At 39.5% G+C, this 15,579-nt stretch overlaps 1 protein-coding gene across 2 annotated transcripts; it reads left to right on the plus strand.

The window, feature by feature from the left end:
• Positions 1–12,150: 12,150 nt before the first annotated feature.
• LOC133798614 (serine/threonine-protein kinase PCRK1-like) lies at positions 12,151–15,341 on the plus strand. Of its 2 annotated transcripts, XM_062237011.1 has the most exons (6): positions 12,151–12,548; positions 12,733–12,879; positions 13,047–13,493; positions 13,671–13,931; positions 14,313–14,435; positions 14,537–15,341. In XM_062237011.1, exons 3-6 carry the CDS (start codon positions 13,113–13,115, stop codon positions 15,041–15,043), a joined length of 1,272 nt encoding a protein of 423 aa, XP_062092995.1. In that variant the 5' UTR covers positions 12,151–12,548; positions 12,733–12,879; positions 13,047–13,112; the 3' UTR covers positions 15,044–15,341. The 2 variants fall into 2 exon arrangements, with proteins under 2 accessions (XP_062092995.1, XP_062092994.1); XM_062237010.1 differs by lacking the exon at positions 12,733–12,879 and having other exon boundaries at positions 12,152–12,548.
• Positions 15,342–15,579: the final 238 nt, after the last annotated feature.

Consider the following 15,579-nt stretch of genomic DNA (forward strand, 5'->3'; position numbering starts at 1 on the left):
CGATCTCCTTCGCGGCGCAAAACACCTGCCATCCAGCGAGTAGACGGTACGCTTGGGGCAGAAGCTGGAACAGTGCGATTCCCACGTACGTCAAGAACCGCACGAAATAGTCGTGAAGCGGGAGCGTAGCTCCCGCGCTAATATGGACAGGACTCCAGGCTCCGAATCCTTCCACGGACGTATGCGCCCGCTCGTCGATCCTGGCCAGGCGGTTGTGAAAGAGGCCCGGAGTTGATTCGATGCCCAGACGCTGTTCTAGGAGCAGCATCATCCGGTAATTCTGGAACGAGTTGGGAGTCACGTCCATTTCCCACCTGTTGCCCTTAGGCGTCTGGGATCCGGGAACGACGACAGGGGCCCTATTGACCTCTTCTTCAGAATGGAGCGTAACGCCCGTTGCCATAGCTGACGATCTGGGAACAAAGAAAGAAAACCAAGCGGTCAGTACCTAAACCCAAGAAATTTGGTCAAGGTACGGGGAGTCTCCTAAGGACTGCTTGGAGTCCCGTCGAATCAGGTCCGGGACTCCGGAGAACCCCAAGACCCTGATCGGGAGAGGAGACTACTAAGGCCCGCCCTCTGTCCGGGAAGCATCCGGATACAGAGCAACCCGAACCAAGCGGCCCTCCTAAAAATTTCTAAGCATAGAGCCTAAACGCACGCATCAAAAGAACATCATAAGTTCACAAAGTTGTCAAGAGAGTCACGAGAACTTACTGTGAGGTGTCGGCCGTAGAAGATGATGGTTGTCCGACTGTAAGGACGGCAGAACCTCGTTCTTGAAGTGGTGCAGCTGGTGTAGTAGTTCGTCGACAGGACAAACCCGAGATGCGTCTTTAGGTAGAAGAGTGGAAGTTGGGGTTCTGGGGAATAGGCGGCGGCGCAGAGTTAGCAGATGGCAATGTATGTTGTCGGCGATGGCGGACATGCAAGGCTCGAGTAGTGTTTATCGGTTCTTAAGCTGGTTTGAAGAGGTGAAAGTGCCAAATGTGGTTTTCGTGGGGTATTTATAATGGCCCTAAGTCTTGGCCCACGATCCAACGGACAGGTGTCTCTTCATCGGACGGTCAGGAATCGCGCAGGGACATTTATGAGTCCTTTCAGGTTGGATCCTCACCGTCTCAGATCTGACGGCCCAGGAGTGACGGATGCCAAAGGTCGCCCCATCCTACGGTCCACCCTGTCCCAGGGATATTAATGATGGCCCCCCGTGCGGATGGGACGCTTCAAGACGTGCGCTGACACCTTAGCCTAGGCCTAGCGACCCTTGGGAGGGCTAGGCGACCTTTCAAGACCCGTGCAGCAATCACCTGGTGACACGTGTATCCTTGCCATAAAGCAGGACAAAGGTAAACGTCCCCGGCCCCGGATCGTGGTAAATGATCCGGGCCAAGCATCCAACCAGTGCCACGGCCCGCTGTCACGGACCCATGATCTCGGGCAGGAACTGGGGAGGCTGCCACGCGAGCGTCCTGGGGACGATGTAACCCTCCTCCTGGCAGACCTAGGCGAAGGCTTGGGGGGTAAATGTTATCCCCATTTCCTGCATGGGCTCGGGGCCTTCGTCCAGGCCCATTGTCAGGGGCCATGTAAGCATGCGGAACCGGCCCAAGGCCTCTTGGTATGGAGAGTGTCCAAGGGGAGGGGTATGGACCAGGGATGCATGTCTGGGCCCATTAGAGGGGCCCGGCATGTCCCTCTGGGGTCCGTCCTCTGGGACGATAGTCTAAGCGATGTACAGAGCGTTCGGACCCCCCCGCGGCCTACGCGTCCAGGTCCCGGACCATGATACGTTCCGGGCCTGTGGTAAACGAAGCGGGACGAAGGTAAACGGACCTAGATCACCTCACCCCCGGTTGAAGGGGTCAAGCGTCTAGGACCCTGAAGCCGCCTCACTCCGCGTGGGCGTTGTCCCCACTTTTCACCTACAGAAAAGGCCGCCTCGGGATTGCACGCCGTTGTTTCAGGTCTGCGCTGTCAAGTACTCTGACTAATCTTGTCTCCTGAATCTGCCTCGTAACTCGAAGTGTCCAGACCAAAAGCACCATTTTGTCGGGCGAAATGTAGCTCTAAGGTCAACCTGTTGGGCCTTAGCTGGTTTGGAATTCATGTATTTTGTACTTTTTGTATTGGGCCTCCACTAGAAAGGCCAGGAATATCCCTGTCTCCGATGGGCCCGGGACGTACCCGGCCCAGACCCGGTGTTCCCATAAGCCTATAAATATAAGCTATAGAACACTGTGAAGGGGGTCTCTCTTCACCAAGAAATATAGGAACTCTGTCAAAATATATAGGGAAACTCCATTATAAAAGGTTCTTCAAGCTCTAATAATATAGACTCGTGGACTAAGGCTAGTTAACGCCCCAACCACGTAAAAGCCCCGTGTTAATCTTCTGCTTTCATTATAATTATCATATAGATAACAGATATTAATATAGTTGCCGAAAATCTCGGTTAACAGTTATATATATGTGATATGTCTGTGCAGCACGATCCGAGACAGTCCTGGGGAGCGGTTAGCCAGAGAGTCACAACGGGGTTGAGATTCGGACTCGGGGCGAGTCGAGGGGTAATTTGGGTACTAGGTGTTATGGGGTTATTGGGACATGAAAATAAATATTTGGAGATATATTTGAAGATAGAATGCCTAGACAGGAATATTGGGGAAATTTACCATTTTGCCCTCGGGGACGTTTTGGTACCCCGAGCCTTGAGGTAACCACATAGACTAAGTTAAATAAAACAAAGGAAGGAATTGTTTAGAAGACTTAGGAACTGACTTACCTCCTCCTAGCTGAAGATAATCCTTATCTCTTTTTCTCTTTCACTCCCTAAGACAAAACTCAAGGAAATTTTGGTGGAAACTAGCTTAAGCAAGGAATTGGCTGAGGAAACTTAGGAGCTTAAAGCTTGAGGATTGAGGATCAAATTTTGGGAATGAGTTCAGCAAGGTAAGCTCTAATTATTGGGAGTATGTTAGAGTATGCATATTAGTTAAGCTTAATCTGTGTTTGGGTATTCTAGTTAGGTTTTGGAGCAGATTTTGATGGGGTTTTAATGTTGATATTGAGCTGGTATGCATGTATTAATTATCTGGGTTTGTTAAGTAGGCTTTGAATGAGTTAGCTTGAGGAAAAGGTAGGGAAGAAGATGGAAAATTCTGGGTTTGGAGGTGAGAGCCGCGGCCCTAGGAGGGGTGCGCCGCGGCCATGGGAGGCCGAGAGGATTCATGCGCGCCGCGGCCCGTGTGGGTGTCAGTGAGATGCTAGCCTCTGTTTTGAGGCTAGCTGTGGCGCTTGAGGGTAGAGCCGCGGCCCTTAGTTCCAGCTTGTGTTTTTAAGGGTGTTTAGGCTTGGGAACTCAATGGTTAAGGCTCGGGATGGATTTTATCACCCGGATTGATAGAATTCAAGGTCCCGGAGGTTAGAGTTATGGCTCGAAGTTATTTAATGGATTAGAACCTGATGGATGGATATGGTTGTTGTGTTGTGACTAGGGTTTCGGAGAGGCTCGAGCTAGAGGATTGTGCTCGGGACATCGGTGCTCGGAGAGCTCGGGACTCAGGTAAGAAAACCTTTGTTCCCATAGAGCTTGTATGCAGGGATGAGCCTAATGTGCTTGAATAAAGCTGGTATGCAGGGCGGAGCCCAATATGTTTGAATTGCAGGGTGTGACCCTTAGACTGTATCTGTTAGTATTTTGCACTTGTTTATTATGCTATGAGTGCTAATATGTGAATGATCGGCAAGAGCCGGGAACGGTGTAGGCCGAGATCGGCAAGGGGGCTGGGAACGGCGTTAGGCACGTTGAGTGCAAGGCCAAGTACGGCAAGGGGCCGGGAGCAGCGTTGAGCATGTGGAGTGCGAGTTGCCAGGGCGGGTCCCTAAAAGGATACCTGGGATATCCTCACGGTGCAGACCGCAAACCCAGGGCCTGGTAAAGTGCCTGGGACGGCTAGGCCGTATGTGTTTAGCCTATTGATGGCTTGTTTATATGCTTAGTGTATATTTTGCATATGTTATCTACTTGTGGGTTTTCTTGCTGAGCTTCGGCTCATAGATGCTCTGTGGTGCAGGTATGGGTAAGGAGAAAGCCAACCAACCACGAGTGTAGCAGGCATGAAGCGGCGTGTACATGTTCGGCCAGCCTAGCTGCCACAGCCAGTGGATTTTGGGAGATGTTTGTAAACAACCCTAGATTTTGTCGTTTAGTCAACTTGGTTCAGTTTATATGTTGTAAATATTTCTAAACTGTATTTTGGGATCCCAAGTGTTAAACTTTTATGATTTTCAATGAAATGAGTTTATTTCTAAAGTTTTTCCTCTGTTTATGGCTTAGTTACACTGTTTGATCCAAAACCTCGACTAGCGAGTTAAATGCACATTTTAAACTCACTTAGTAACGGCTCTAAGGAAGTAGGGCGTTACAGATAGACTCGGTCTGGGTCGATTATTCCTGTTGGACTTATGAGACCCACTTTGCCTCTATCTGACATTAACGTCGGTTGAAAGAGGGGGTAACCGAGCCAAAACCTCCTCAATCTGCTTGTTTTCCCTAGCGAGATGGCTCCTCAATTGCATGTTCTCCATCTCAATGGTAGTTAGGTAGTCTGGGTTTGGGTTTGGTGGTAATGACGCCGCACTCCCAGTGTTGCCTTGATCTGCCGGTTGTTTTCTAGGGCATTGCTGAATCTCAGGGCCACGTTCGTCTGGAACAGCCGTATGATGGGCCTCCTGTCCACCAGACTGTTCTGTCTCATTATCGTTCATTGAACGAGTGAGCACCATGATGGAAATCAACTGAAATTTTGTGAATCACTAATTTTCTCTCAATGAAAGCACCAAAATGTTGACGCATTTTTTTGCCAACATTGTATTAAGAAATAATAAGGGCTGATTAGTGCTTAATGGTAAATCGTAATGAAAATATCAAGAATTCACTCAAGAACACAGAACTCTTACGTGGTTCAGTGGTTGAAATCCACCTAGTCCACGAGTCACTATTATTATTGTTTCTCTCACTATTTTGGCAGAGTTTCGATAATACAAAATAATTCCCCCTTTCCTGTCCAACATTCCCAGTATTTATAGGGGAATTCCATGGACAGGTTAGGGTAACCACGTGAGTCAATCACTCATTTACATAATGTCTATATTTAATACAAATAATTCCCATTTATATGGGAATATGATTTGATAACATAATAAATATGTTCCTGCTATCTCGGATAATAAATATGACAATCTGGTCATAAATAAACGTATAAACATATCCTGAGTCTATGGGGATCCCAAAATATGCATTATAATTGAATCATCACGAGCTTGATATCTCCTCCAAACTCGTGCTTCGACAGTTATCTGATTCCGAGCTCGTGCTTAATAGCCATTGTGTTCTTAGTTCATGGTAAACTCAGGACGCCTAACACCATGTCTGGTATTTATGAATCCCGAGCTGTCCACATGGATAATAAGCAGATATTCTACTTGGTTATGTTTCTGTGTATTTATCTTCCATCTGTACCCGAGCTGAGTAAATGAACTCGTGCTAAAATTAGGATACAACACTGGGCTTTTTATCTATGGGATATAGTGACACTAGGGGCGCTTCGCTCATTGACTAGCCAAGCTCCTCATGTCACGGATTTTCCGAGGCCATGTGTTGAGTACTCGACCTTCTGTTTGTATCTCGAGATCAAGAGTCTTGGTCAGAGCTCCTCAGGCTCTGTGTCCATGAGAGGTGATAAAAGTATATTCTCGTGCTACTTGGGATATCTAGCTCCTAGGTGCTAAGCTCTATTCTGCCTGGAACAAGCTGTCTTCTAGGCTAGACTTGTCTAGTTTCCTACGATTTTCTATTCTCGGGATGGCGAAGCTAGGCTTACTCTTCTTGACAAGCTTAGTTTCCTAGGTCGTTCCCTGTGAGGCGTAATGTTTCCCTAACTCCATGCCCCCCAAGTGATCGGAGACTAGTCTGCGATCACTTGACCAGGCGAGCGGGTGCTCTTACATAGCATTAATAGAATAAAGGAAACTAATAAATATAATCAGACAATAAATTTCTTACCGTGTTTTTCATACACAGTTTCCATTAAACATGCCTAAAGGCTACAAGAGGTATTACAGAAATAAAGAATGTTTACTACTCATATTACTGGTAGTAACGGCGAAGATGCTCGACATTCTAGGTGTGAGGAATCAGCTCCCCACTTAGTTGAGCTAACTTGTATGTTCCCGGACACACAACACTCTCGACTTGGTATGGATCCTCCCAGTTAGGTCCTAGCACTCTTGCACCGGGGTCTCGGGTGGCTAAGAAGACTCTTTGCAAGACCAGATCCTCGACCCCAAATTTTCTATCTTTCACTATGGAGTTAAAATATCTGGCTACCTTCTGTTGGTAGGACGCTACTCGAAGTTGAGAAGCTTCGCATAGTTCCTCCACGAGGTCAAGTGATTCCCAAAGTAAAGCATGGTTCATGGTTGGGTCGTACGTATCATGTCGGTGTGTGGAGATTGCTGCTTCTATTGGGAGCATAGCCTCATATCGGTAGGCTTTAGAGAAGGGAGAATGGTCGTTGTAGGTCTTGGCAGTTGTGCGGTAGCTCCACAATGCCTTAGGCAGCTCCTTGGGCCAACCTCATTTTGCCTGCTCCAACCTTTTCTTCAAAGTGGACTTGAGTGTCTTATTAACTGCTTCCACTTGGCCATTGGCTTGCAGATGGGCCACGGAGGAGAAGCTCTTGATGACTCCATGCCATTGATAGAAGTCCGTGAAAACTTCAATGTTGAACTGCAATCCATTGTCGGAGACTATCTTCCACGGGAGCCCGTACCGGAAAACGATCTTCTTTATGACAAAGTCCAAGGCCTTTTATGAAGTGATCGTAGTGAGTGGTTTGGCCTCGACCCACTTCGGGGAGTAGTTGACGACCATTATGGCATGTTTCACTCCTCCCTTCCCTGTGGGCAAGGATCCGATAAGGTCGAGGCCCCAGACAGGAAAAGGCCATAGGCTAGTCATCTGTGTAAGTTCACTTTGAGACGCTTAGGGAACGTTGGTGAATCTCTAACATTTGTCGCACTTCTTGACATAATCCATCGCATCTCCATTCATGGTGGACCAAAAGTATCATTGCCTTAAGATTAATTTGGAAAGGCTCTGCCCCCCAGCGTGATCTCCGCAAAAACCCTCGTGTACTTCTCGGAGTATCAGATTGGCTTCTTGCTTGAATACACTCTGAAGCAAAGCGAAGGAGTAACCGGCCTTATTTATAGAAGTTTGGGTCATTAATACTAATCATCAGTAATTAAAACACATTCTTCCCATTATTAAGGGATTAATACCAATTCAATGCATTGGGCTGCATTAAATAGAGATCACGAACCAAGCGAGATCTGCGGGGCCCACCGCAAAAAGGTACCTACTTTATGGGGAACATGCCACAGGTACTGTCAGGGTGTGCTGTAGGTACCTCCATGTCAGACGACGTAGTGAGAGTGTGAATTGTCGAGTCGTACACTCGACAACATTGTTGACGGATCACCCAAAAAAAGTTGTCATACGATCCTCTGGCGCAGCAAACCCGCACTGGCTAACACCTGGCGTCATATCTTAGGTCTGAGAACCAAAACCTCGGACCTGGGAGACGACTGGGGGAGGAGAGCCCCCTCGCCTTAATTGTCTGAGTTGGGGAACCCCAAGCTCCGAGGGCAAGCCTCGGAGAATAATCTACCTTTAAGGTATTCGCGGCCTACCCACTAGCGAAGATGGGTGACCTCACCTAAAAGGATCTTTGCCCCAAATAGAGCCCTCGGGAGGTAACATACTCCGAAGACGTCTATGAACGTCCGAACCAGTCATTGTGAGTTGCCACATGTCAGAGGAGAAAATACGGACGACAATATCTATATTATTTAACTAAGCGACAACAAAGATAACATCTATGTAATACTATATATTTTGATTTTTCTATTTATATATAAATATCTATATTATTTAACTATAGTATCTATTTTTCTTTATGTGTTTTTTTAAAAGTATAACTATAAAGTTTTATATAATGATATTTAGTTTATATGATGTGGCACTCTAAAATTTCTCCAATGCATTCTATATTTTCTCATTTTTTTATATTTTTTTATTCTACTTCTTTTTTAATTTAAAATAAGATATTTGTTAATAACTAATTTTCTAATACTTATATTATTATTAATAATATATATTTATTTATTAACCTCTATATTTATATCTATATAATTATATAAATGCGAGAGGATGTGATACTCTAAAATTTCTTTAAATCACTATCTATTTTTTTTTTTTTTCTAATTTTTTATTCAAATTTTTCTAAATAATATATTTTTATTCTACTTTTTTTAAAATATAATAATAATTAACTTTATTTTATTTTAGAGTCTAAATATCTATCTATATAATATTAAATTAATTACTATTAACTCTATTTTATTTTATTTTCTAAATATCTATATATTTTGATTCTATTTTTAAAAAAATATATAATAATAATAGTAATTTACTCTATTTTATTTATTTTTTTCTAAAATTACAATCTACATATCCATATAGAGGAGAGCCTCAAGGAGATGATGCGACACTTTACAATTACTTTAAATCACTCTCTCTATTTTCTTATTTTTTTTATTCAACTTTTTTTAAAAAGAAAATAGTTTTATTCTACTTTTTAAAAATATAATAATAATAATAATAATTAACTCTATTTTATTTTATTTTCAAAATATCTATAAAAAATATAATAATAATAATAGCACTAGTAGTTAATTATATTTTATTTTATTTTTGTTTCTAAAATAACAATTATAATACATGTCAATGAAAAATATCTACATATAATAATAATAATAATAATAAATAATTTATATATTCTTATTTTTAACATTTTGAAAAATATGAGGTCCAACAGTTAATTTTTTAAAATAAAGATTCCAAACGGGTAATCAGCTAAAATACAAGGTTCAATATTGTGTGAACCCTTACACAAAACATAAATTAAACATATAATTTACTTTTTATAACTTTTTAAAAATAAAGATTCCAAACAGGTAGTCAGTCAAAATAATCTTACACAAAACATAAATATATTTATACATAATTTAGACTTTTTATAAAAAAACCATGCAAAATGTATAATAATAATATCAATAATATTATTAATAATAAAAGCACACGTATAACAAATTGTTTGAATTTTGTTTTTGACACATTAATTGTTCAAAATTTCTCAGAAACATGCAAGAAGGTTGCTATACAATGAACACTATCGTGAAAAAAAGTTAGGGTTAAGATATCTCCACATGTCCATATAAAATACATGTTGTATGAGTAAGGTGAAAAAGACTCCCTATTACATAATTTGCCAAAAAATTATTTAAAAACAAATATTTTTTAATCAGTAACAAAAGACTGTGCGATGCGCGGTTATGTTTTCTAGTTTTTTTTTTTTTAATAAATCTAGAGTTTCAATCTATCAATTTATAAGATTGCAGCCACCTATAACTACAAAAATTTTTAACTTCTGAGATTGAAATAAAACCTTTCTCCACGATTTGATGAGTATAATTTTATAAAAATTAAATTAAATTGGCTGAAATATTTGAATTAATACCAATTATTGGGAACATTGGAGATCAATGGAGTGATGATTAGGTAGTACAAACAATACAAACAAAGGGCATTAGGACCTTCAAGTTTCTATGTCGATAGTTAATCCATCCCTCTCCTAGTCCACACAATAATCAATACTTAAGATATAATGAAAATAATATCATTTTGATAGATTACATGCATTATATTCATCACTCTTCTATTTTTTTTTTTTCATATCTCTTGCGTATATGTTCTAATTCATAATAAAAATAAAAAGGCTTCTATTACATTTCTTTCTTTTTTCTTTTCACAAGAAGAGTGATGATATAATGCATGTAATCTATCAAAATGATATTATTTTCATTATATCTTAATTATTGATTATATAAGAGCTAATTCTATTTTAGTCTTGCGTACGTTGTATACGTATACTAAATAATAATAAAAATGAAATTTTTTCTATTTTGTTTGAAAAGATGATAATATATATAAGATCCATTACTCTTATTTTGCCTGTACTAATACATGTAAAGGAGATCACGTGCTTATGTATATTTATTGAAATTGAATATATATATATATATATATAGTATTTATTTCAATTTTTATATTTGTAAATAAAATTTTAATTCCAAAACTACAATTAGAAATATAATTTAACATGTTAAAACTTTTGATAGCAGGTCAATGACCATCTATAGTAACATAATCATTAAAAACTCATACATAAATTTGACATTGACTTTAATTTTGGAATGTTACAAAAATCACTAGGACTATAATGAACATTATAAGTAAGCGATTTCTCAGGTTTAATGACTTGTTCTATGAAGTAACAAGTGTTATTTAATGGAGAACAGGTGACGCATTGGTGTGGTTCTACGTATTGAAATTGAAAAAAAAAAAAAAATATCAAGAGCCTCATTTGAGAATTCAGAACAGTCAAAAACACACTATTAAGATACTTGTGGACATACTAATAAATCTGTGTTTGAAGCACGAAAGAAACATACGTGTTGACATGTGAAAGATTTGGTACAATATTTTATTGACAATAAAATTCTTTAATAAGGTTAATAAAGTGCTACCAGCTTTAATTACCTTTTAGTCTAGTTAGGGCTTTATTAGTTTCATTGAGATCAAGACTTATTGGCCATTTTATATATGATGTCTATGTTTTCACACGAGTAGGACACGTGTCTCTTTTTTTATGAGGCAACGCCCAAATAATATGTCCATGGGAGGTCAGTCCCACAGTTGGAGGTCATCCTCCTTGGATATTGAGAGGGCGCCGATATCTCTCCTTGGCCATGTCCCGAGAGCTATGAATGTCTTCATAAGGTTACATCTCGGGGATGCTTGGTAGTCCACGTCTTTCCTTTCCCTCAGTTATATTCCGGGCCGAGGGCCTAGTCCTCAGAATCTTAAGGATAGGCCAGGTGTCAGCCAATGCAAATTAGCTGCTTCTGAGTAAGACCTGACAACCTTTTTTGGGCGATCTGCCTACAGTGTTATCGATGGTACGACTGAACAACTCGCACTCCCACTACGCCGCTTGACATGGAAGTACGTACAACATGCCCTGATAGTCCCAGGGGCATGCTCCCGTAAAGTGGTTGCAGTGAGCCCCGCAAATCTCGCTTGGGTCGTGGTCTCTATTCAATGCAGTCCAATGCATTGAAGTGTATTAATCCCCCAATTATGGGAAGAATGTGTATTAATTACTTATGATTAACATTAATGACCACAACCTCTATAAATAGGGTAGAGAGTCTCATTGTAAAGGGTTTGGTTTTTTAGAGAGAAAACATCTTGTACTCAGAGCAATCTATGCACTGCCTGAGAATACACCATTAGAGCTTGACATCACAAGCTTACTATCCTCTTAATACCAGAGACTCGTGGAGTAGGGTTCTTTTATAACCCGAACCACGTAAAAATCATTGTGTTCTTATAGTTTATTTCTTTAATCTCTCTCGTTAAGGTTGTTGATAGCAAAAAAAAATACAGTCGACAGTATACACAATATAATGGTTTACGGAACATGACCTTATTATTTTTAAGATACTCAAGTCCCTGTAAATCATTTTTAAAAGTACATATACTAAAATAATTTTAAACATTCATCACATGAGCGGAGGGAAAAAAAAAAAGCGAGATAGGGTCTTTATCAACCACCAATATGTTCAACGATTCATTTGTAAAAAGGCCAAAATGACAAGTTTTGAACAATTATGACTTTGTTTCTTTTTCTTTCTCTTTTTCTTTTGAGAAATATATATATATATAAATTTTAACTCTTTTATTTTTTACAAACTATGGACGCGAAGAAGAAACTCATTGAAGGAAAAGCAAGTAGAGAGTCAGACAATATAGCGAGTAGTTTCCAACTGCCAACTACCATTTTAAAGAATTTTTAATAAAAATGAAAAAGGAATGAATAAAATAAGTTCACAATACAATACGGAGAGATGAGTAGAGAGATGGTGACTTGGTATTTTTTTATGATATCAAAACTTCATTCATGTCCATGAGCTTTTCTTTTGGACAAAGCTACCAACTTTCTTCAGTCTTAACTCATTAAATTCGTTTTTCACTAAAACCCTTTTCACATTATCACGTACCCTCCATTTTTTTTCTTTTTGGCTCTTTAATATAACCCCATTCACATTATCACGTATCCTCCATTTTTTTCTATTTAATATATTCTATTTCTCTGTGTTATGTACATGGATTTATTGGTTGTTGAGCTAAATTCCAGCTGCCTTGTATTGACCTCGTCCCTTGGATCATGGAGAGCTCGTTGATACCCTCGGATGCTCTGAATTCACCTTTGTGGAATTCTGTGTTTTTATTTAGGACTCCCAAAATTAAGGTTTTGAAAGTTTAGCCAACTCCATCTACTACACACGTATGACAGGTTAGTCTTTCCTTCTTCTTTCTGCATCATTTCTCTCTCTCTCTCTTTCTAAAGAGTGGAACAGTTTGTAAAGATTGATTTTTGATGTAATAATGAGATCAAATTTGAAATTTGGATTTTGAAAATCATGATGATATTTGATCAATTGAACCTTCAATTTTATACTATTTGACTTGCTATTTAGGAAATTTCTTTTGGTGGGAGAAAGTGATGCAGTTCTGCAAAATTGACCATATTTTGGATATGGGTACCTGGAGAAGAAGACTTTTTGATTGTATATAGTATAGCAGATAGGAATTGGAACTGGTCAAAGGTCCATTTTGAGTATTAGGTTGTTGTAATTTCTAAGAAAGTGTATGCTAGTTTCTTCTGAGCTTGGTCATATAACTGTTTTCTGTTAAGTAACTTAAAAAGGAGAACTTTGTGTAAGTTTGACTTTGAGTTTTATGAACATCTTAAGTTTGGTCAAATGTTTTAATTCTTGGGCTTCATTTTCAGCTTAGTCTTACTGTTGATTAGCTAAAGGCTCTTCTTGGAGGATTTGCACAGCGGTTTGAGGGGGCGATGAAGTGTTTTTATTTCTATAACAAGAATAAAAAAGAGGAGCCAAAGAGTTCAAAATCCATTTCTGTTGGCTCTCTTTCTACTTCCTTGTCAACGGATCCTGACATGAGAAGATCCGGTTCTGAATTTCATTCTCAGAATGTTTCAGAGTTTAGCACACAATCTTCTGCTAAGTCATTTGCAGTTTTGTCTCAGAAACAAAGTAATCTCAAAGAATTCACATTCGCGGAGTTGAAAACGGCAACTAAGAATTTCAGCCGCTCTCTCATGATTGGAGAGGGTGGATTTGGTGGCGTGTATAAGGGCATGATAAGGATCACAGATGATTCAAGCAAAAAAATTGAAGTTGCCGTTAAGCAACTTAGTAAAAGGGGATTGCAGGCAAGTTTTCTTCTCATGCTTCATTTAACCATAAATATGTTAACTGTTATTCCATAATTCAATAATCAGAAGAGACAGCACACACATTATGTAATGATGCTTCTGAAATGATTTTATTATCATCACTTTCTGGTTTCGACATATTTATATTGGTTTTGTTGTTCTCTTGTCTTGCAGGGTCACAAAGAATGGGTAACAGAAGTTAATGTTTTAGGGATTGTGGAACATCAAAATCTTGTCAAATTGTTGGGATACTGTGCTGAGGATGATGAAAGAGGGATTCAGAGATTGCTGATTTACGAGTATATGCCCAACAGAAGTGTTCAAGACCATTTGTCAAGCCGGATTCAGGTGCCACTTCCCTGGGCCACAAGAATGAAAATAGCTCAGGATGCTGCCCGCGGCTTAGCTTACCTTCATGAAGGAATGGAATTTCAGGTACTTTTTAATCTTACTGTGATGGCTTGGTTGGAGAAATAGATAATGATATGCAATAATATCACTTCTTAAACATAAATTGGAGGAGCACTATAAAGCTTTTTAAACCTTTAACAGGATGTTAAAATATGCAGAGCATTGATTCAGTGCTATGCTTTCTCTATTCCAGAAATTGTACTCCAGAATATTTTTGGAATCACACAATTTCATTTTAAAAAAAAAAAACAATTTCAGAGTAAAGTGGATTCTAAGCAGTCATACGGTACTAGAGATAGAGATGTAGATTTATGATGAGTGTAGCTGAGGCTGATTGATATTTTTTGGTAGTCTTCAGTGTCATGACTCTAATACTTATGATCTGAAATATTGTCATTGTAACAGATCATCTTTAGAGATTTCAAGTCGTCAAACATACTTCTAGATCAAGAATGGAATGCAAAGTTGTCGGATTTTGGATTGGCCAGGCTGGGGCCTTCAGATGGATTAAGTCATGTGTCTACTGCAGTATGTTTACATTATCTTTTTTCATATGTTTTCTAGCTATGTTCTTAGTTAATTCGTAATTCTTTTTAAAATGCTGAGATAATCTTCTTATGTTGATGTAGGTTGTTGGAACCATTGGCTATGCAGCTCCTGAATACATTCAAACCGGGCGTCTCACCTCAAAGAGTGACGTATGGAGTTATGGAGTTTTCCTATATGAACTCATTACAGGGAGGCGGCCGTTGGATCGAAACAAGCCCAGAAGTGAGCAAAAGCTCTTAGAATGGATCAGGCCACACCTCTCTGACTTGAAAAAATTTGAGCTGATTTTGGACCCAAGGCTTGAAGGGAAGTACTCACTCAAGGCTGCCAAAAGGCTAGCATCTGTAGCCAACCGTTGCCTGGTTCGGCAGCCTAAATCACGTCCTAAAATGAGTGAAGTATTGGAGATTTTAAACAGAATTATGGAGGCTACAAATATGGGAAGCCCCCAAACTCCTCTCAAAAGTTTGCCTTTGGATGATGAAACAAGAAAATCCAAAAGAGAGATGTTGAAAAAGCATGTGGTGGATCCCTTATTTGGAGAAAGAGGTTGTTTAATGTGCAAGCGTGGAGGCCAAAGATTGTAAAAACATGATCATGTTGATTGAACATAGTTTGTGACAAAATGACACTAATTCCTTCATTTTTTTTTGGGGTGTACCAAAAGCTGCTTTGTTAGTTTGTTGATTTTGTATATTACAGTTTTCTCTGTTTACAAAAGTTTAATCAATACAGATTAGTGGCTATACGTTTTTGTGGTTATACTGACTAGCAACTACTGTACACCCACAATGAGTGAGTTGGGCATTTGGGTACTCAAACATTTATCTTTTTTAGCATTTTTTTTCCTTCTTTTCAATTCAGAGGCCCGTTTGAAGGATTAAATTTGTTCCCAATAGATCAAAATGTTTAGTTTTTTGGAAATCAGTCCCTTTTTTGTTTATATTTGTGGAAGGGGATTTGAGCCTCCAAATAATTCTACTAAACATCAGTTATATAAATATATCTATGTATTTATATATCAATCAAGAACTGCTTAGAGACTGAGATTGCAGAGTTTGAGGAAGTGAAAACATAGCATCCACATTTTATATCGAATAAAATTGTCTCAAATTGTGGTATA

The sequence above is a fragment of the Humulus lupulus genome, chromosome 8 (assembly GCF_963169125.1).
Source record: "Humulus lupulus chromosome 8, drHumLupu1.1, whole genome shotgun sequence".
In the NCBI taxonomy this organism is placed as follows: Eukaryota; Viridiplantae; Streptophyta; class Magnoliopsida; order Rosales; family Cannabaceae; genus Humulus; species Humulus lupulus.

Bases quoted from the DNA above. Each gene is read 5' to 3' on its own strand.
- LOC133798614 (XM_062237011.1), top strand. From the start codon at position 13,113: ATGAAGTGTTTTTATTTCTATAACAAGAATAAAAAAGAGGAGCCAAAG. The intron at 13,932-14,312 runs GTACTTTTTAAT...TCATTGTAACAG, and splicing joins ATGAAGGAATGGAATTTCAG to ATCATCTTTAGAGATTTCAA. The intron at 14,436-14,536 runs GTATGTTTACAT...ATGTTGATGTAG, and splicing joins TAAGTCATGTGTCTACTGCA to GTTGTTGGAACCATTGGCTA.